General features: G+C 39.0%; 2 protein-coding genes across 5 annotated transcripts; one reads left to right on the top strand and one right to left on the bottom strand.

The window, feature by feature from the left end:
- Positions 1–691: 691 nt before the first annotated feature.
- Positions 692–20,192, top strand: LOC146657848 (ras-related protein Rab-27B-like). 4 transcript variants are annotated; one of them, XM_085426213.1, is made up of 7 exons: positions 692–804; positions 1,500–1,672; positions 2,960–3,045; positions 5,318–5,421; positions 5,561–5,684; positions 6,810–6,986; positions 19,717–20,189. In XM_085426213.1, the coding sequence occupies exons 2-7, from the start codon at positions 1,520–1,522 to the stop codon at positions 19,850–19,852; spliced, it is 780 nt and encodes a 259-aa protein (XP_085282339.1). In that variant the 5' UTR covers positions 692–804; positions 1,500–1,519; the 3' UTR covers positions 19,853–20,189. The 4 variants fall into 4 exon arrangements, with proteins under 4 accessions (XP_085282339.1, XP_085282340.1, XP_085282338.1 ...); XM_085426214.1 differs by having other exon boundaries at positions 711–804; positions 1,553–1,672; positions 19,717–20,192; XM_085426212.1 differs by lacking the exon at positions 692–804 and having other exon boundaries at positions 820–1,672.
- On the bottom strand, positions 11,887–21,916 carry LOC146657847 (alpha-N-acetylneuraminate alpha-2,8-sialyltransferase ST8SIA3-like). The gene is made up of 4 exons (XM_085426211.1): positions 21,438–21,916; positions 18,419–18,541; positions 17,532–18,089; positions 11,887–15,596 (listed from the first exon to the last, which is right to left on the bottom strand). Exons 1-4 carry the CDS (start codon positions 21,719–21,721, stop codon positions 15,314–15,316), a joined length of 1,248 nt encoding a protein of 415 aa, XP_085282337.1. The 5' UTR covers positions 21,722–21,916; the 3' UTR covers positions 11,887–15,313.
- Between the last annotated feature and the right edge of the window lie 228 nt (positions 21,917–22,144).

The raw sequence follows: 22,144 nt of genomic DNA, 5'->3' as shown, positions 1-22,144 counted from the left end.
TTGATATCTAATACTGTGTGATATCTTTACCGTGTGTATAAAATATATTTTCTATCATACAACATATTATAATGGTAGATGTTCATATTAAACATGGTCAAACCATTTTTTGTGAGAGGCAACCAATCTGTATGTAGTTCACGTAAAGGAAGGGGGACTTTAAAAGGAGGGGTATACTAAGCTTTTAATCCTGCTTTTAACTGTTTAAGTATATATAGAAAAGATACAGAACCTGCCCAGCAATAAAGGAGGAAATTAACTGATTCCATCAATGATCAGTAGTTAAGCTCAATAATGGAATAACTAAACTATAACCTTAAAAATGAGTATGAGCAGAAAGCCTCACTTCAGACATTACTGATTAACCTGACAGTGCTGACAATTGATATATATTTAAAGTTCTTTTTTTTGTACCACAGCACATATAAGTGACATAGTTTTCCTTTTTAGAAATAAAACCTTTTATAGAACTTAAAAACGTCTACAGGCCGCTTTGTTTTTAGAAGCAGGATTACTTCACTGAGCCTCCAGACGTGAGGCCCGTTTTTTTGGTTGGACCATTTCCACTTAAATCCACAGACGATCCAGTGTTCAAAGAGCCCTTTTTCCTCGTAAATAACAGCGGAAAACACAAGGGTCTGTAAACACAGCAGAAGCTGGTATTAAACTCCTCCCTGGATCACATGTAGCACAGGGGAAAGGTTCAGGCTATGCAATGTACCATCGAATGATGATAGTGGTTATTTAATAAGAACAAGCGGTGCAACTTGTGAACGGATGTTTTCATTTTCTCCACGTAGACTGGTAAGATTTTAAAGTTTTAATGGTTTGTGTGTGCTGAGGGTGTAGTATTGATGTTTGGACTATTTAGAAAATTACTAAAGTAATGTTTTGTGTTAATCTAGTCAGTCTTTTTGTTAATCATTAGAGGGTTAATTAAGCAGCATCCTTGTCACTTGATTGCACAGAGTAAGATATAGTAATATCTCTTTTAATGTAGTTTTTTTTAAGTACATAAGGGAGTAAGAAAAATACTTTTAACTATTTGGCATCATTAAATGGGATTTCCCATCCTGCCTTTACTGGACTAGCCCCAGCTGACAGTGTAAGCAAAGCATTGCGATGACATAGTTGCGTCATGCACTGCTGAGCTGTCTGCCCATAGCTCTTTAAGTCAATAAAAGGACTTCTGTGTGCCAAACAAGCTGGGTTTTGCTAAGCAAAGTTAGAGAAAACTCTGGAGAGGCATTTGACTGCTCATGTGGAAGCCAGCTCCAGTCATGTGCTAGTCCTTCTCTGATCAGTGCCTAATGAGTGGGGAGTTATGACGTCCTGCTAAGCCTGTGTGATGGTCCTACAGCCTCAGACTGAGAACTGCAGCTTAGGTTGAAGAATTTAACCTTATAAGTTGTTATTTTCCCACATGTGTCTCAGCTCTCATGGTTTGGGACATGTGAAAACCAGCAAAGTGTTGTACTGTGAGCTAAACTCTGTGGCAGGTTCGGCACTCAGCTGTACAATGGCTAACTGGGACTATGACTATCTGATCAAGCTGCTGGCTCTGGGGGACTCAGGAGTGGGAAAGACCACCTTCCTCTACAGGTACACTGACAACAAGTTCAACCGCAAATTCACAACCACAGTGGGCATCGACTTCAGGGAAAAGAGAGTGGTGAGTACATGTTAATGGTATTTAAATTATAGGGAAAAAAACATTTCAAAAACTCAGTAAGGCCAGGTAAGCCTTTTACACATTTATCTTTTTAAGTATTTTATAATAATTGGCAGATAATGTTTGATACAGAAATAAGTGGCCATTAACTTTTAATAGAGTACACAACAAATTATTATTTGTCAGGTTAATGTGGGATCACTAGAGTCAAGAAAGCATTCTAGTGGAGATATATTGTAGGAAATATAAAAGAAGCAAAGATATGTTTGAAGGGATGACCCCCAGACTCCCTCCAATATTGATCCCCACCAGTGAAATCTGCATCTTTAATATCAAATGTTATTTAAAATGTTTTTGTTGTCTTTGTGTTAACAGTCATATGTGGTCTTTTTTTGTTAGTTAGTTTGTTTGTTTGTTTCACTGACTTCTTGCAGCAAGTCACAATAAATTGAGGCGTTCAGGTTGCTCTATTTTAGTAGAACTTTTCACATTTATTGAAACTATTTTAAATTTTACAAGAAAGACAAAGAAAAATCTGCAAATACTCACTGGACTAAAAAACTATCTCAATCTGAGAGTGTTCTTCTTACTTAAAACAATAATAAAGAAAAAGTATGCATATAGAGGGTAAAATTATTTTCTGGCTTCATCGTCTGTTAGAAAAAATGTGTTAACTCAGGTTGTTAGTAACATGGTAATAATCTATTGAAGAAAATCTAACTAAATGTCTAATAAACACTTAGACATGCCAAACTCGTCTTAGGGAAATAATTAAAACAAAGTAGAGAATTACAGACCAAAAGTTTAATACTTTCTTCTTGAAAAAATATAACAAAGAACAAAATGAAATCCTGTAAATCCTTAGTGAGTAAAACCACGATTTTGAAGCTGAAGTAGCAACCCTAAATGTATTTTTCCTGATGTAATCAGCTATACTGAAAATGCTAGGTTTTTATGTTATATGAAAATCTCTGTAGTCAAGTCTGTAGCCAAGAGAAAAAAGACGTCTCTATTAGCTGCTTATATGAAACTAAAACATTAGTGTGGTATTATGTTGCCAGTACAGCTATGGTCACGTTGAGTTTTGTCCATAAAGTAGACCTGTTATATCAAATTATCTATTTTGCTTGATCCCTATCATAAGTGTAACTGTGTTGCATCCGTCCACGCATCCTGCTAATCCAAAGAAATGACACAAAACGTAAAATAGAAATCGTGTAATTTGGTTTGCATGTGGAGCATTTTGAACTTTTTGAGTTGATTACTGGGCTCTGTGTATTGCTTTAGGTTTATACGGGGACAGGTGTAGATGGGGCAACTGAGAAGAACTTCAAAGTTCACCTTCAGCTCTGGGACACAGCAGGACAAGAGAGGTAATCATGAAATTTTTCTTTGTTTCATAATTCATAGTTAATATTTCATAAATAAGTGTGTGTGTGGAGGATCGAAGCATTATTTATCATTTTAAAACTCTTTGCACCTGATAATTAATTCCTCACACCTGGTTTATGTAGTCCGGAATGTCCAAATTTAGCTGTCAGGCACATGATACATGATGTGGTTGCAAAACCAGCTTAATTCTTCACCCTCCACTAACAGTCTTGACAGGTGGTATAAGGTGTTTGCCTTGATATACTGTGTTTGGTTTCCTCCAAGCTAAACACTATATTGTGCATTATGGACAAACATCTCTGCTTTGGTGTCATCTGTCCAAAAGATATTGTTCCTGACATCTTGTCATTTGTTCTGACATGTTCTTTTTAGAGAGAACAACTCTTGTTCAGTCTTTTGCTAATTGTATTGTCACAAACTTTCAGTGTTGGGGAGTAACGGAATACATGTGCCGGTATTCAGAATACAGTTACTTTGTTGAAATAAATGGATTACACAGCGGTCTTTTCCTGCTTTATATGTTAAGCTATGCCCTCTCTATTTTTGGTAATTCCACACTGGTGGGAACCCAAACAAATCACATTAAGAGACTCTGTCTGTGTCTCAATCTCACGACCCATGTCACCCCTACTTGCAGCCCCATACAACGATGTGAAGGAATATCTTTATTATTCAAAACATTATTTAATATGAAGGCAACAGGCAGAGTGTTACAGGCATAGCCCTAAAGAATGTAGCCTCATGGGCAGTGTAGTCCGTGCTGCAGGGAGAATGGACTGCCATACTCATTATCTGTCTGTGTGCAAGGGAGGGAGAAAAAGAAGAGTGGAAAAGTACAAGTTGTCACCGACCAGAAACAGGAGCTGGAAGCATGTAAATATAATAATAACCACTGCAGCCAAATAGAGTGCCTGACGAGCCCAGTTGTAAGTAAGCTATTAAGGCTCGACTGTACACTGTGTTCGTGTTTTCCTCCGAAACAACAATAAGTTCAGTTGGAGCAGCCTTTCAACGCCTCTCTCTGTCTCTCGCAAAGTTCACCCAGAAAACAAAGTAAAGCTAGTTTTCGGCTATGAGCCCGACACAGAACCCAACGAATTAGCCAGAGGTCCCTTTACTACGGTTCGGAGCCGCTGACCTGTTTTATAGTTTTCTATATGAGATCGCTGCAAAAAATGCAGCCTTACCTAATGTCCACCCTACTGTTTCTCATTTTATATTAAGATTTAAAAATCTAGTTAGTATTGGTATGGCGAGTAGCCTTCAGTAATAGTAATAAATCACACAGCAATAGTACATTCATGTAGTTGTAAAAAGCATGATAATATATTAAGTAATCCAAAGTATTCCGAATACGTTACTCTCATTGAGTAATGAAACGGAATACGTTACAATATACATTTTGGGGCTGGTATTCCATAATCTGTTGTGGAATACATTTTAAAAGTAACCTTCCCAACGCTGTAAACCTTAGCATGCTAACTGAGGCCTGTAGAGTCTGAAATTTGGCGCTTGTCTGAATTTGTTGTTTGATCTGAGAAAGGTTGTAGGATTGTGCTAACTCACCCTTCAATGCTCCAGACAAGCAAAATGCAATAGATTCTGCATTTAAAGAGATCCTCACACTTGCTGATGATCAGTTGATTAAATGTATTTGATTAGCAGCCCCCTGCTGCTACTTACCTTCCTGTAGAAGCACTAAAGGTGTAATCAGGACTGCATAGTTCTTACTTTAGTGTAGCCACTCTGATGTCACCCACTTGTTAATGAAGTCCTATTTCTTTGAGCCCTCTCCATCATAGCTTTATGAAACCAGACACCATGTGTACAAGGTGGCACAGACTTTATCAAGTAACCCACACGTTCATAAGGTAGTGGCTAAAGCATACTCTGCTTTTATCATCATACTTAATGTTACGCTAAGACTTGAAACTAGTGATAAAGACCATAAACTGGAATAACTTTTGCTGAGGCCACTGAAAAACCAAACTGAAAGCTATTTTCTCTTCTTGGAACCAGAGTAGTTACCTCCTAGAAACAATGCAAGTAACATCTTCCATCCTTTATATACAGTCTGTGCTAAGAAAAAACAATTTTAGCCTTGTGGGTCTGCTGGGGATGCAGTTACAGAAATCCCAAACGCCAGTAGGATTCTTGGGACCATGAATGTTGTATTGTATTTAAATCCATTCAGCAGGTGCTTAGACATGTCAGTTTGACATCTGCTTTCTAAAAAATCTGCTTTTTCTTTAGGTTCCGCAGCCTCACCACAGCTTTCTTCCGAGATGCCATGGGCTTCCTGTTGATGTTTGACTTGACCAATCAGCAAAGTTTCCTCAATGTCAGAAACTGGATGAGTATGTTTCCACTGAGCCCCCTGTTCTGCTTCCAATCAATATATTTAGTTTTATGTTGCTGCACAGATAATAATCTCGACTGATTCTGAGTTTCTTCTCATGTATGCTGAGGCTTTACGTGACTTCCTCTGTGTTTCAGGTCAGCTGCAGGCCAACGCGTACTGTGAGAGTCCAGATGTGGTGTTGGTGGGTACCAAGGCAGACGTCAGAGACATGAGAAGTGTTCACGCCAGGCAAGCCAGAGATCTGGCAGACAGATATGGGTAAGGCCTTACAAACACTGTATTAATCATAAAAATATGTCTGTACCCATAAAGAGACATAGTAGTGTACTTTCATACTTGTTTTTTCATTTTTCTTTCCTCTGCGCAAACATAATTATGGCTGCTGTTTGTTTGTTTATCAATACTGCCATGGTATTAAATTAATAACCAAACTTCATGTGACAACAGTTTACAGTTTTGTGTATGACTTTTATTGATCTTATGTCCTGTTTTATTTTTTTAATATTCAGAAGACTTATTAAACCTGACGTTCTACCACATTAAATATAAGGTTACTGTAACCTTTTTATTGCTATTGTTTTGTGGTAAATTATTATTTTATGAATTGTTTTTACTCATTTTAGCTTCTCCAATTTTAGTAGGTCTCTCAAAAAACTTTCTCTTGGCCTTCATACATTATCACCTGATTCTAGTAACGATGCCAAGTGTACAACATAAAAAAGACATCCAGTGTGTCCTACTAGATTTCCTACAGATTTATAAATGACAGATGAGAAGGGGATAACTTTTGGACTTTTTGCTGATTTGTACACAATATCCATTATTATGAATAGATGAAAGTGGTTGCCTGAACTGATGAGTTCATTTGAGCCAGAAGTGTGAATTATCCCAAACGAGACCCCATTTTCCAAGCTGGAGCCCAAAGGGGCTTTTCAGCATGACCTACAAATACAAACTGACAGTGGGATCATTATATTTTTATAGCCTAATTGCTGAGAAAGACATTATTAGCCAAACCAAAACGAAATGACACTTTATTAAAATTGTTTTCTATCACTACTCTGGTGCCATTTTAAATTTTAAATTTAATATCATTTTATATTTATATAGCTTCATCTGGTAACTGTGACTTAGAAGTTTGTGTTTTCCACAGGTTCATGATGAGTTAATGAGTTCAGATTAGAAATTATTTTCTCTTTTCCTTGAAGATGATGGAAATCTAGTTTTAATTCTGTCACCATAAGATGGTGCTGGTCAACAGTTTTCCCTGATCTTGGATCTGTAAAAAAAACTTTTACAGCAAAGACTTATTTTGGATTGTAAAACAATCATTTTTAAGATCAGCTAATGTTTTTGTTTTTTTTTGTTCCACATTCTCCTAAGCATCCCGTACTTTGAGACGAGTGCAGTGACGGGTGCTGATGTGGACCTGGCGGTGACCACCCTGCTGAATTTGGTGATGAAGAGGATGGAGCAGAGCACATACGGGGGCCAAGGCTCAGAACCCAATGGCAGCCCCGTCTCCAGCCATGAAGTGGAGGAGGCATCTGTGAGGAGCAGGTGTGCCTGCTGATGTTGCAACCATCAGCTCCTCTTTTCTCTTTTACACCATATATCACTGCATTTTGAGATCCTACCATTTTCTCGAGATCTACAACAGCCTGTGAAATGAGACATTTGAGATCCTAAAACCAAGCAAAATATAAGCCCATACTGTACATGAAAGGAGAAGAGCTTTGGAAAGTTTCATTTAAAGCGTTATTATTGTTACAGTATAAATTCGTCTTCTAGTGTTATTTATTCACACACTTTGTATTGTCAGAAACAACATAAAAGAAAACTGCAAAATGAAACAACTGTATGTCCACTTATAAAAAACTGCAGTACTATGTAAAAGTCTTGAACCCCTTATTTCTTTATATTTTGCATCCAAGGAGCCAAACTTTCTTATTATGTTGGTCTTTACTTTCTGAAGGTCATTCAAAGTTTTTCTTTGGACACTGGCTGTTTTTAACACATTATCTGAAGAATGTTTATTTAAGCCACTTTAGCCTGACTTATAATCATTCACCGGAAAATATGCAACTCAACAGATGAGCCAGTATTGTGTCTACACATAGGAAACAACTTGGCAAATAACCAGTCAATACCCGTGTCTTTCAAGTTCTTTCTTTACGATTGAAAACTCAATTTCTTACTTTTTAAACTGCATTTCCATATATGTCTGTTTGAAAAACATTCCTGGCCCTTATTCCCATTTTCAAGTAAAGTAGTGGTCCAAAGACTTACACAGCTCTGTGAACAGGTCGAATATTGGCTCTTTTGACATGTTTGTACAAACACACCACAGATAAAGATATGGGTTCAAACAAATGCCCCAGAGTAATTTTTATAATTCAAAAAAATGATTAAAAATATAGATAGATACAAGACAGATAGAAAAAGTAAGTACACACTGATACATTTATCTTTCTTTAAGTGTAAAATTAGGTGGTTGGGTTGCTAGTGTTTTGAAGAACTTTATGCAGTGATATTTAAACATGTGGTCTGTCTTATTTAAACCTTTGACATCTTGGGTGTGTTGTTCTTTTTGTCATTGAAATGTGCGGTGTGAGTATCTGAAGAACTCTCAGACTTTCTACAGAATCCTGTGAAATCTTTTGAAATAATCATTCCACTGTAAAGTAAATCATATACCAGTGGCAAATATAGTCCCCAAAACTCAGTCGTAGTATGTGCAGGTAACTGTTGGTGCCAGTGCGTACATGTCTACTCTCCAAAGAGGCTCAGAATGCTGATAAAGACAAAAGCCTTCTCTGGGCATACAAAATCTAGGAAAGAGAAGACCAAAGGGTGCTTTCCAGAGGAAAGTCATACCAAGTGTGATGCATGATGTTGGAAATTATCTGGTCTGGGGTTGCTTTGCTGCCTCAGGTAGCTGGTAGTCAATGATTCCACTCAGTCACAGATAATATGAGGAAAGTTGTCTAAAAGTGGAAGTTAAAATTATCCAAATCCACTAACTGTATATAAAAGATGGACATAGTCTCTGGCTCTGAATGCCAATTCCAAAAGACTTCCCGTTCCAAAGACGTTTTGGGGGGAAAAGGCCCTTGGCTTTCAATAAACATTTTCTTGATTAATTTATGGGCTTGTGGCAGTTTCCAGTTATATTAAACACACCCAGAAGTTCATATGTTAAAATGTAACCTTTGTGATTAAAGATTTTTGATTTACAAACTGTAGATCCTGTTGTAGTCAGATCCAACACTGGGCTGGTAAGGTGTAGTTTTAAAAAGGTGTGATGGCAATGGTGAAAATACCCAGTGTGGGGCTTCACAAGAGGACTTCACTAGCCACTTACATACAGTCTATGTGTGTCCTAAGCACCACTGCAAATCCACTCAGGAACGGTTGGAGGGTTAATAACAGTGTGAAATAGTCTATGCAATAAAACCTTTGAGCATTTTAGCATCTTGCAAATAGAGGAATCTTGCATGGAACAGTAGTAAAAACGCAAGAAGCTGAAATTCGGGGACAATAAAAATGTCTCTACATGTAAAGTATATGTGACTTTATGTGTAGCCACTATTTCAAGCAGAATAAGATTTTTGTGTGTGTAAATATATTGCAAAGCCAGCAATTTCATTTAGTTTATGTAGTTGTTGTTAGTTTACTTTTTAAAAAAAATATTTTAATCTCCAAATGGGTCATACCAGAGAAAAATACTGTTTATTTGACACGTTGAGGCATTGATGGAAGGAATATGCAGGCACATAATGTATATTTATCATGGAATATAATCAAAAAACATTTACTGTAGGACATGGTTTCTTACTTGGATGATTGCTGTTGATCGAACAACCAGGATAGTACAGTCACTTACATGATTTATGACTTTTATACAACATGTACATAAGCAGCATAATGGAACAAAATCGCCATGCAGATCAAACACAAGTACAGAAATGTTAAAGGGTTGTTAAAGAACAAATCCTGTATAGTGCTCAATTTGGAATAAACACATTTAATGTTTAGGTAATGCACATCACTGTCTGGTCATTTAAACATACTGTAATGCACAAAAAATATATATTACTCTGACTGGAATACAATCATCACAGAGTTTCTTGGCATCAGCATATTTTACACACATTCTGCACATTGATTTTTAATGTTACGAGAAATTTTCTTAGAGGAGGAAGTGCCCAGCAGTATACCACTGGATATTTCCAACAAATAACTCTGAAGGAGGACATTCATAGCTTTACAAGGAAATTCTACAAATGTAGTTAATTAGGGAAATCTCTGCAAAACAGTGGCCATTAGGCAAGTGTCAGCCCTAAAAACCTCAAATGTTTGTGGGGTTACCCTAGTGTTCTGAAGCCAAAGTGCCTCAAACTTGTATTCCTTTTGCATCCAGCAGGGGGCGACTCCCTTGACTTCCTGTCCTATTACATAGAAATATGGAAAAACACCCTTCGCTCCTTCAGTCTGTGACATTTATAAACATTTTTATCATTACTTAATCAACTCAATAGTTTAGTTTTGTAAGTCATGATCAGGATATTGCAAGTCGTTAGCTAATGAGAATACATGTACGCAGCCAGATCCAGCCCTCACTTGCCACAGGCAGTCTCAAAACACCAAGGTGATCACGGCGAAAACACTTAGCTTGAGGCTTCATATTCAGACTTTACAAATCAGTGGAGGTGTGCAGGGCTGCCACTTTCATTTTTTATACTGTCTACTGCCATTAGTTTTCATAGAGCTTTCACAAATCAGTTTCCATTATTTCTTTTAAGCACATGGTCTTTGGTGTACCTACAAAACATTCAGTGAAGGGACTGCTTAAATTATTCTTACACATCTATAACAATCAAAGTCCTAAAATTTGGCTGTCTTTTTACAAGATGTGCAGTTTCATGGTTGTTGCTTTTAATGTCGTGACTGCACTGTGATTTAAAGGTTAGACACACAAGTTAACGATTTGAATTAGTTCGTTTGAACAAGACGAAAGAACAGACACTACATATGGTAAATGTGCATGACTGCATTTCTCTGTGTGTTAAACCTCAGCCTAAGCTGGAATTTGCAACAAGGAGCACATGTTGCAGAGTCATGGGATGGTCATGTGGCCAGCTTTTATTGTTTGGGTCCAGTCTTCCTCACCCCCATATCCACCAGTCTGTTTCAGTCTGGCACGATAAGGTGGACTGTTTAAGACCCCAGGACTATCTACAGTTATAAAAAATAAAGCTTGTTCATTTTTAAGTTGATCTGTAGAAGTTTGGTCCCATGTGGAATACAGCGTTCTTTTTAGCCTTCAAACAGCTCTCATACAAAGACACCAGTGATATTCTTAAGGAATACACCACCAGGAATACAAACAATAGCAAATGACTAAATTTTACCCTTCAAAAAGGTTGTATAAAACTAGCCTAAAAGATCTGTTAGTGCCTCACATGCATTACCACTTAAATATTTCATGCTGTTTGTACAAGATGCAATAAGCCATATAACATTCATTCATTTTATCTTGCATCACGAATATTGAATTTGATACAGTTACGGTCGGAATAAAGAAAATTTCTTCAGTCAACAAAATAGTGAAGTTCAATCGTCGTTTGGGACATAGTGGGAAACCTCAAGATCGGTTATTATTTAAAAAAGTTCTATTTCCTGATGTTTTAAGCCACACTTGAGCCATGATTTACATCACAAGGTGGTCCGAGTCTGGTAGCCCCTGGTCAAAAATGATTTTTGACATTTGTTTGTATGCTTAAACCAAGCTTGTGTTTACTAAGTGAGAATTTAAGCATACATATTGAAGCATGTTGCATAAATATGTTGTTAGTAAATAATAAATATCATAACCCACTTAGACTCTCTCATGTAACTAGCTAGCTAACATTAGCTCCCTAATGTTTCCATTTAGGCAGGAGAAAAAGAAACAATCTGAATGTGTAAACATAAACTTACAAGATCTGAAATTATATCATGTAAAAGCAAAACTACATTCCACTAAACAGCATTAAGTAGGCTAGCATAATCAACTATGCACAACTCCCTTTAAGCTAACAGTGTGCTAACCACGAAACCGTTCAGATTTGGAAGATATGTTACAGCTCAATAATAAAGTCTTTACTAATGATGATTTGGGGTTTTTCTGTTTGGAAACGACCAACATTTTCACATATTTCCACAAGGTTGCTAGGTCAGTGCTTTCTATTTTGGCCTAGGACACCCTCGCAAAAGCGATTCTTAATCTCAAGAGTTCAATTCCTGGTACACTTAAGGTAGACATACAACTTCCTCACTGAGCATTTTTTTAGCAGTTGGTTGGTTGCTCATGAACACTTCAGGCATTTGGTTGTGTAGGTCAGTGGTCCCCAACCTTTTTTGCGCCATGGACCGGTTTATGGCCGACAATATTTTCACGGACCAGTCTTTCAGGGGTTGCGGATAAATACAACAAAATAAAACCAGTACTGGTACCAAAAAAACAAGAAGATTTATTCATAACACACGGGAAAAGACCCAGGGAAACCGAGTTAACAATAAAACCGATAAAAAACCCTGAAAACCATAAATTCCATAAATCACACCCAAGCCTCAACTTTTGCGGCCCGATACCAAACGACTCGGAGACCGGTCCGTGGCCCAAAGGTTGCGAACCGCTGGTGTAATTAACCCTCTGAAGTATTTACCAAGTTTATCCACTTAGAAGTCAGCAGGGCTCCTGAACAGGGGTAATTAACCTTGTTTCACTAAAATCTCACCAATACTCTGGGAGTAAGTAGCAATCCAACACTGCACTGCACCACATTCAAGAGCAATGCATGCTGTGTGGAAAACCCACTCTGGCAACACTCGTGCCTTTAACTGTGAAATAAATATTTTTACCTAATAACTTAAGTTTGATTAAGAGTGGTGAAAGAGCGGAAATAAATAGCTTGGCTCTTCTGAAGGATCATAAATTTTGGTTGGCAGATCTTTTAAAACTCACAAAATAGCATCTTGCATCTGCACGGGTAAATATTTTTAGACAATGTGTGAAAGATTTGCAGTTTTACAGAGTGGTTAGGTCAGGGATTACCATGTTTTGGGTTTGACCAGTGGCTTCCTGAGGTCCCAATTTAGTAAGCTAAGTTTTAAACTAGCTTAGGTACGATATTCAAACTTGGTAATAGAATAGAATAAACCTAGAATAAACCTTTATTATCCCACAAATGAGAAATCTGGGATTTAATCATGAATTGGCAAAACGATGGAGCTGTTGCTCCAGTCTGTCATGTATTTTGATAATATTTTAATTGTAAACATTGGTTCTTTTATACATGATGATAACAAAACTTGATGATCTCTTATCAGAAATTACTTGGCTAAATTTGATCCTAAATCAAGTAAGTTTACCATTACATACAGTGGGGCAAAAAAGTATTTAGTCAGCCACCGATTGTGCAAGTTCCCCCACTTAAAATGATGACAGAGGTCAGTAATTTGCACCAGAGGTACACTTCAACTGTGAGAGACAGAATGTGAAAAAAAAATCCATGAATCCACATGGTAGGATTTGTAAAGAATTTATTCGTAAATCAGGGTGGAAAATAAGTATTTGGTCACCTCAAACAAGGAAAATCTCTGGCTCTCACAGACCTGTAACGTCTTCTGTAAGAAGCTTTTCTGTCCCCCACTCGTTACCTGTATGAATGGCACCTGTTTGAACTCATCATCTGTATAAAAGACACCTGTCCACAGCCTCAAACAGTCAGACTCCAAACTCCGCCATGGCCAAGACCAAAGAGCTTTCGAAGGACACCAGGAAAAGTATTGTAGACCTGCACCAGACTGGGAAGAGTGAATCTACAATAGGCAAGCAGCCTGGTGTGAAAAAAATCAACTGTGGGAGCAATCATCAGAAAATGGAAGACATACAAGACCACTGATAATCTCCCTCGATCTGGGGCTCCACGCAAGATCTCATCCCGTGGGGTCAAAATGATCATGAGAACGGTGAGCAAAGATCCCAGAACCACACGGGGGGACCTGGTGAATGACCTGCAGAGAGCTGGGACCAAAGTAACAAAGGTCACCATCAGTAACACACTACAACGGCAGGGAATCAAATCCCGCAGTGCCAGACGTGTTCCGCTGCTGAAGCCAGTGCATGTCCAGGCCCGTCTGAAGTTTGCCAGAGAGCACATGGATGATACAGCAGAGGATTGGGAGAATGTCATGTGGTCAGATGAAACCAAAGTAGAACTTTTTGGTATAAACTCAACTCGTCGTGTTTGGAGGAAGAAGAATACTGAGTTGCATCCCAAGAACACCATACCTACTGTGAAGCATGGGGGTGGAAACATCATGCTATGGGGCTGTTTTTCTGCCAAGGGGACAGGACGACTGATCCGTGTTAAGGACAGAATGAATGGGGCCATGTATCGTGAGAGTTTGAGCCAAAACCTCCTTCCATCAGTGAGAACTTTGACGATGAAACGAGGCTGGGTCTTCCAACATGACAATGATCCAAAACACACCGCCCGGGCAACAAAGGAGTGGCTCCGTAAGAAGCATTTGAAAGTCCTGGAGTGGTCTAGCCAGTCTCCAGACCTCAACCCCATAGAAAATCTGTGGCGGGAGTTGAAAGTCCGTGTTGCTCGGCGACAGCCCCAAAACATCACTGCTCTCGAGAAGATCTGCATGGAGGAATGGGCCAAAATACCAGCTACTGTGTGTGCAAACCTGGTAAAGACCTATAGTAAACGTTTGACCTCTGTTATTGCCAACAAAGGTTATGTTACAAAGTACTGAGTTGTATTTTTCTTATTGACCAAGTACTTATTTTCCACCCTGATTTACGAATAAATTCTTTACAAATCCTACCATGTGGATTCATGGATTTTTTTTTTTTCACATTCTGTCTCTCACAGTTGAAGTGTACCTCTGGTGCAAATTACTGACCTCTGTCATCATTTTAGGTGGGGGGAACTTGCACAATCGGTGGCTGACTAAATACTTTTTTGCCCCACTGTATATTTTCATTGTTACTGATGGAAAATTATCCTCCTAGTCTTTTTGGTAGATTTTGGAAATGTCTCATTTTCTCAACACCTACGTAATGAAGGCCGGTAACACGTTCTGCAGTTCTGATCTAATGATCACAAAACACCTCTCCATGAATTTATGGCTTATTGTTGGAATGTTGATTATTATTCCAAAAATTTTGAAGTGGACAGTCAGGCTGTCTACAGAGAAAAAAGACACACATATATTTATATAGAGTACAATCTTGTAAACAAATACCATCTTCTAGAGCAGTGCAGATTGTCTGACACCTCGTGGGGGAAAAGGCCTGAAAACAGGAACTGCACCTCTCTGGAGGCATTAAATCTGATTACAAAAAACACTGATCTAACTCCTTCCCTGAGATTAGGCAGTGATTTCAGTGTACAGAATTGGTATACTGTTGTAAAGGTGATTAATCGATCTGTTTCAAGCAGAATTGGAAATTTACTGCGTCCCCACAGCTGAATCCCCCGTAGACTCCAGTTAAAATAGATGTCTGTTTGGCTCAAACTATTTAGCCAGCAGTCATGCAAAGGAGAATAATGAAAGCAACTGAGCTGCATGAAAGCCCCTAACTGTGGTGCTGAACACAACATGTTGAATGAATAACAACGCTGGGATCTGCAGCTCGAGTGAGCCTGACATCTTCATGTAAAATTACAACGTGACACGAGTGTGTGTTTGCAGGATGATCATAAACTGCCTAAACACTTATCATGCTTATCATGTGTGCCACAACAGAAGTTTGAACTGAGCTGATGTATGTTGGTAATGGTCTCTGGAGTCACGTCTTAAACCATCCCGGACTCATCGAATGTCTAAGAGCAGTGCGTCAAGCTGAGTTTGATCACGCCTTCCCTGTGCAGCTTGTAGAGCAGCTTGAACTCGCTGGGCAGCTGGTGGGTTTCCTGCCACTTAGTGGTGAATTTGGTCCCTTTCTTGTCGTAGTAGTGGTACGGCAGATCCTTGCCTGTGTTGGGGTCCCAGCCAAAGGGCCAGAAGCCGTAGAGGTGGATCTCGTCACATATTGCTGAGGCCAGGGTGTACATGAGAATACCAGTGCTGAGACGCTTGGGAGAGAGGTTTTTAGTCTTCCAGTATCTGAGAAGAAAACAAATAGATCACAAATTGACTGTAACTTTGTGTTGTCTGTTCAACATTTTATCATGTGATGTACAATTAAGCACATACATGTTTGGATGGTGATACAATTTTTGTGATTTTGTGTCTGTTCACCACCACAATGAGTTTTAAATCAAATAGTCAAGATGTGATGGAGGTGCAGATTTTCCATTTTAAATCAAGCGGTTTAACAAAAGTATTGATGTAACTAAAGTACAACCAGTCATTCACCAACTAATTATAGGCCTGTGTGGTCATGGTTTTAGTGTTTGCCACACTTTAAATAAAACTACCATGTTGGTGACACCAGGGTTTCAGAAATACTCCCACAATATGCCCACATTTACATCAGTCGGTGGTGTCATATCAATGCTTTCATATTAGCGGTGGATTAAATTGGTCTTTGTACTGCCTGTGGTTCAGTTTTACTTGTTACATATTAACAAGACATCCAATAATTCTCTGATTTTTAGCTCATCTGGCCAAAGGACAGCGGCCAGGTGTCTTTCCATCTGTCCATTTCATAGTTCATAATAATTATTATTCCTTCAAGATTACCACGCAGGTTTTTGTGAGATTGCGCAATGATCAACAATTGAATGTGATCAAGGTCAAGATCACATGCATTTTCAAAGAATCACTTACTTGCTCCCAGAGTATTGGTCACATTTTAGTGAAACACGATTCATTTGTCCTGTTTAGGAGCCTCCCTGACTTCTCAGTGGATTTCAGTTCTCATTAGTTTGTGTAATACAGCCAAACAATAACAACAAAACTTATAGGTTCTGTGATTCACATATTACAATAACCTGTCAATTGTGATGGATCATGAGTCGGATGAGCTAAAACATCACTGGCATTCCAGTTATTGTTATCCTGTTTTTTCCTTTTGCATGTGCATCCTGTGTTCCTGTGTGCACTTCTTTGTCTGCATGAGTTTTGTCCTGGTCCCTCCTTCACTTATTTCTTGTTTTATTTTGAAGGTCATATCCTCAGGTGGTTGTCTGTGTGTGTGTGTGTGTGTGTGTGTGTGTGTGTGTGTGTGTGTGTGTGTGTGTGTGTGTGTGTGTGTGTGTGTGTGTGTGTGTGTGTGTGTGTGTGTGTGTTTTTTACTGCCTTCCTCTGTTCTTTTCCCAGCTTTGTTAGTGTCCCTTCACTCGTACTGTGTATTTAGTTGCTGTCTTTCCTTTTGGTTTTAGTAAGATTATAGTTTTTGCAAACCCTGTGTTTTCTCTGCTAGATTTCTGTGTTTGGGATTTATGTTAGTTTCTCATTTTGAGATGTTTCTTCATGGATTTAAGTTGTTTTTAGGCTTTTTGGCTGCCAATAGAAGCAGCCTGTTTTATTTTGTTTTGTTTCTTTTTCTTCAGTGTGACATAAACCTCTCTGTTCAGTCAATAAAGTTAGAAAGCATTTCTACACCTAACCGATAAACATTTCTCTGAGCAACAGGTGGAGAGCAGAAACTGGGTGACAAGGAATGTGAATATAAAGAGCTGCAGGAACCTGGAACTGATTGAGGATTTTGCATGACTGGTTGACCTGGGATTTTTCAGTGGATGTGTGGTTTGAAATAAGGAAATAAGGTTTTTGGTTAACAGAAGCTTTAGCTATTTTAACATTGTGTCCCATAGTATAAAATTTAAAACTACAGACCTATGATAGGTCTATAGTCTACTGTCATTTATTCATAGACTTACAGTACAGTATTGCAGTACAGTAGCATGATAGTCTTTATAAAGGCTGCAGTAAATTGTGAATTCTGATGATTATTAAGCATAATAAAAAATTCTTTATTGCGGAAATGTTTCATTTTCTGTGATAATTAAAAAGCCTATGGAAAAATCACATTGGTTTCCAGGTTTGCCTAAAAAATCCTCCATCCCTGCAAAGCTCAACAGAATCAGATCTTACTTGTTCACGTCGTGCATGATATTTCCTGGCCAGGCCAGTTCAATCTTCAGCTGTCCCTTGTGCTCCACAAAGAAATCCACCAAGGTCCGAGTTACTGTAGCTGAGGTATGAAGGAAGAAGGCAGGGATCCACAGGATGGCTCCCTCCAGTTTCTTTAGGTTGAGGAAGAAATTATTTCTGTCTTGAATGGTCAGCAGGTTATTGTAATACCTCTCCAGGATGCTGGGGTTAAAGGTGGTCAGGTTGGTCTTCTTGCCTACATCCTTGGAGTAGATGTCGGTGGGGGCAAAGTTGCAGCGGAAGACAAAATCGGCTTGGTCAATTTCAGGGCCACAGTGGCTGCCGGTAAGAATGCCACTATTTCCCACCACGGCACACATGCTGTAGTGCTTATTGAGGATGGGAGAGGTGTCGGGAAGCAGGGATTTGAAGTTGTTACTGATGGAGAAAACATACTTGTGGCTGGAGTAGTCAAAGTGCATCAGCTGGCCAACACGCACGCTGTTCTTCGTAAGGGAAAAGTTGTTGGGAATGTCGATGTAGTTGAAGATATCTTTCCTGAAAAAAAAAAAGATGTTAAAAAAAAGTCCAAAACCAATCACAGCGACTACATCCCTTTTTTTATTTACAGAATGTTACAGGCACATACATACATACATACATACATGCATACATGCATACATATATATGTGTACACATATATCCCATATAACAAATATGCAAAATTAGACACACTTGTTGGTTTTGAATGTTGGTTGGACAACACAAGCAAACAGAAGACAAAATGAAGAGGAAGGATGTTTTATGCTGTCTGATTTCCAGACCAGAAAATACTCAAGTTTCACAAAGAAGACAAGCAGAATTCAGTTAGGAGTCAAATCTTTTACCTCTGATGATAAAAAGCTGTCTTGTTGAACTTCCATTTGGACGGTTTTCCTTGGAGCTCTTCGTTTAGGGCATTAGTTAAGGGGATGAAAGAGGGGTCCAGGAAATTCATGGCGAACTGAGACCTGAAATTAATGTCCACAAAACATTGGAAGCTGAGTCATCATGTAATAACAGCAGCAGCTATACTGGCTGCGGTTTAGAAAGATCCAATCAGATCTGCTCCTGGCACACTTTGGTCAATCTGCTTTTCATATCAGTCCCTCAAAAGACTTTCATGTTTAGAATAATTACAGTTAAAAATGTTCAAATGATTCAACTGTTTTTTTGTTTTTTCTCTTTAAAGAGGAGAGTGGGAAAAATGAAAATATTTAGATATTTTTCTAGTTAAAACTTGGATTCATGTTAAGACTTGGGCACTAGTTTTGTATTAATAAAGGAAATGTGGAAATCACACTTAATACATTTCCATTCCCTTTATGTAAGTTACCTTGAGTTATTTTTCTGTATACGTAGTATATGGTCAACAAGTCCAGCACCTTGGACAGCTTTATGTTTGATTTAAAGGAGGCATAAATGAGTTTAGACCCCTTTGGGTTTTTATTTTATTTATTTATTTTGTAGACAGCCCCTAAAAACTATTATTAGTATTAATTGTGGTGTATTTTATTATTATTTTCTGGAATTATCTTCTAATGGTTTGTTTTCCTAACTTTTCTATTGACAGCAGTACAGGAAAGAATGAAAACAGGTTTTATGTCCAGTGTTGTTGATGTCATGATGTTACAGAGCGCTCACACACAGGCGTGGCTCGTGGCTTCTCAAGAATAATAAGACTTTTGTTGCTGCAGCAGAAAGAACACGAAGAGATAATTACGTGACACAAATCAGTGATGCAGAATTAAAACACACTTTAACTGAAATACAACAAAACATTGCCATGACTTATAAAACCCATGTACATTATTATTTTAGTTTGTTAAAAATTTCGATTCCTATTCTGATTAAATTGGGTTTCAGTGTTTGTTTACGATATGCTCCAGATCCAGGTGGCAGCAAGTCAAAAGGATGTTACCTGTCTATGTCCTGCAGCAGCCTGTATTCAGTTTGAATATTGCTATAAAATGATATGGATCAGTTTGTCTTTCATTCACTATAACAATTCACCAAAAATGATAAAGCTGTAGCTTCTGTTTTACCCACATTCGCATAACTAAGCAGTGTGTTGTCTTTTTGTCGACAACTAACCCTAACCCTCTTATAATAATTATTATATTATTATATTTTTGTCATTTTCCAGTTTCTATTTGAGTGAGGAGGATGGAGAGCGAGGGGGAGGACAGAGAGATCCTACAAGAAAAGTAAAAAGGAGGGAGCAAATAGTCAAGGTAGCTGGAAAAACAAAAGTTATTTTTCATATGCAGTTTTTCATGTAAATGGTAAATGGCCTGTATTTGTATAGCGCTTTACTAGTCCCTAAGGACCCCAAAGTGCTTTACACAACCAGTCATCCACCCATTCACACACTGCTGATGGCAAGCTACATTGTAGCCACAGCCACCCTTGGGCGCACTGGCAGAGGCGAGGCTGCCGGACACTGGCGCCACCGGGCCCTCTGACCACCACCAGTAGGCAATGAGTGAAGTGTCTTGCCAAGGACACAACGACCAAGACTGTCCAAGCTGGGGCTTGAACCGGCAACCTTCCGATTACAAGGCGAACTCCCAGCTCTTCATGGAGGCTGTTGTGCTTTCCAGTAGCACACTTAAAAAAGAGAGTTTGTATTGTATGAATTCAGAAACCTTTACATAAAAGAACTCTATTATCAGTTTGTTTTGTGTGATTTTCTAGTGTCTGTACTGAATAATGATACTTTAAATGCTTGATGATTTGGTGAACTGAAATAATGTTGTGCATGTTTCTCCGTTATTGAGTGTGTCATGAATCTCTGTGTACAGGCAGGAGATTGGACCCAAAATGCAGGACCCACAACACACAAAATACAGCTTTATTTACTGACTCAAAGGAAAGATATCAAACTAAACTAGACTGGGAAAATATAAACTAAACTTTACCGAAAGGCACACAAGGGATCACACAGCATGAGGGACGGTGCGACATGGAACATAGGGAGATTCTGACATAAATACACAGAAGGTAATGAGGGACGTGGGAACACACGGGGAGCACAGATGATGAGGGTTACACATAACAAGACAGGGAGGACACGGAACTGACAATACTGACCCAAGACGCGGACCTTAAACGCAACACAGGAAGGACACAGAGACGCAGACAGGAGGGGGGAGAGAGATCACGGGGAGATCACAGACATAACAGGCTGGGGAAACACGATAAACATGATGGAATAAAACACAAGGGGAAAAGGGCACACGAATTCACAATTAAATAAACACAAACACACAAAGGGAGACAGAGGGCAAAGACATAAGGGGAAATCTGATCAACCATAGGCTGCTGAACAGACAACTTAGGGATCTTAAGAATGCAAATGAACTTAATACAGAATGACAAAACTCACAAAACTCAAAACACTGGGTCAGAAGTCCCGGGACCATGACAGAGCCTTTGCCTGAGTTTGATAACTAAAGCGTCCGCCTTAAAAACGGGTGGATTCGATTAAAATCTGATCAATAACTCTAAATTATTCATTCTTAGATACTACACTTAGACACTATAATAGGTCATCCAATTAATTGGGTTGCTTTTGAAAGTAACGTTGTAATGTTTATTCAATTAAATGGAGGTTTGCAAATGTGAAAAGGATTGATTACATTTGGAAACAGCATACTCCATTAACATTAATTACAAGGTACTGCGTGAATGACATTATGATTGGAAGCTGAGGCCCACTTAAAGTTTGAACCTAGACAGCAAGTATATATAGAAGGTAAAGTATGAAGTCTGGAGTCGTGCACAAAAGGCCACACTGTTTACATCAACCCAATTCTGCATCTGATCATCCAGCCTCATTGTGATGGAAAAAAAAATCTCACTCACCGAAAGCCTGCATGAAACATAATCCTCGGGCCTCCCATGTAGTATTTGGAGGAGGAGAAGAGGCTGTCTTTTCTCAGAGACACGTAGCTGATGAGGGATAAAATGAGCACGGCGACGCACAGAATAACCAAACCCAGGGCCTTGGCGATGCGGACCATCTTGGGAGCGTTTTCATTCCTTGTATGTAGCTGCAGCGAGGTGTTGGCCTGTGTTGTTATTCCCGGGTCTGCACAGCGCTGCCGCCCGTCTGAAAAGCACACATAAACTGGCGCCCATCGGCTCATATAATCGTGTAAAATGGACGGGTGGTGATTTTCTGCGGCTGCATGATAAGGATGCCGCTGCTCGGTCCGCGCTCATTCCTCTTCCTCTCCTCTGCGGCTCGAAACCATCCAGGCTGCCGGGTTAATCAAGGAGATGGGAGCAGAAATGCGTGTCAACACATCCCAGACAGCTCCACCGCAAGCCGCGTACTTCAGCAGCACCAGCTGCACCAGCAGCATCACCACCTCCAATCCCACCCCCTCACACTCACGCTGATGCAGCTTTCGGCACAAAGAGACGCTTGTTCGGTAATTAGTTGAATGGGGCTGGCAGAAGATTTAAAAGTTCCGAGCATCAGTCTAATATGTTAAGTCATGCGCACTGGAATTTAATCTCGATATCCCGGCAGGGCATACATTTTAGTATTTAACTGTATTTTCGTT

This window comes from Rhamphochromis longiceps, linkage group LG12 (assembly GCF_057381845.1).
Source record: "Rhamphochromis longiceps isolate RC_006_pf linkage group LG12, R_longiceps_female_GT1.1, whole genome shotgun sequence".
Lineage (NCBI taxonomy): Eukaryota > Metazoa > Chordata > Actinopteri > Cichliformes > Cichlidae > Rhamphochromis > Rhamphochromis longiceps.
Note: the sequence above shows the minus strand (reverse complement) of the source record. Positions and strands in the feature narration are given on the sequence as shown.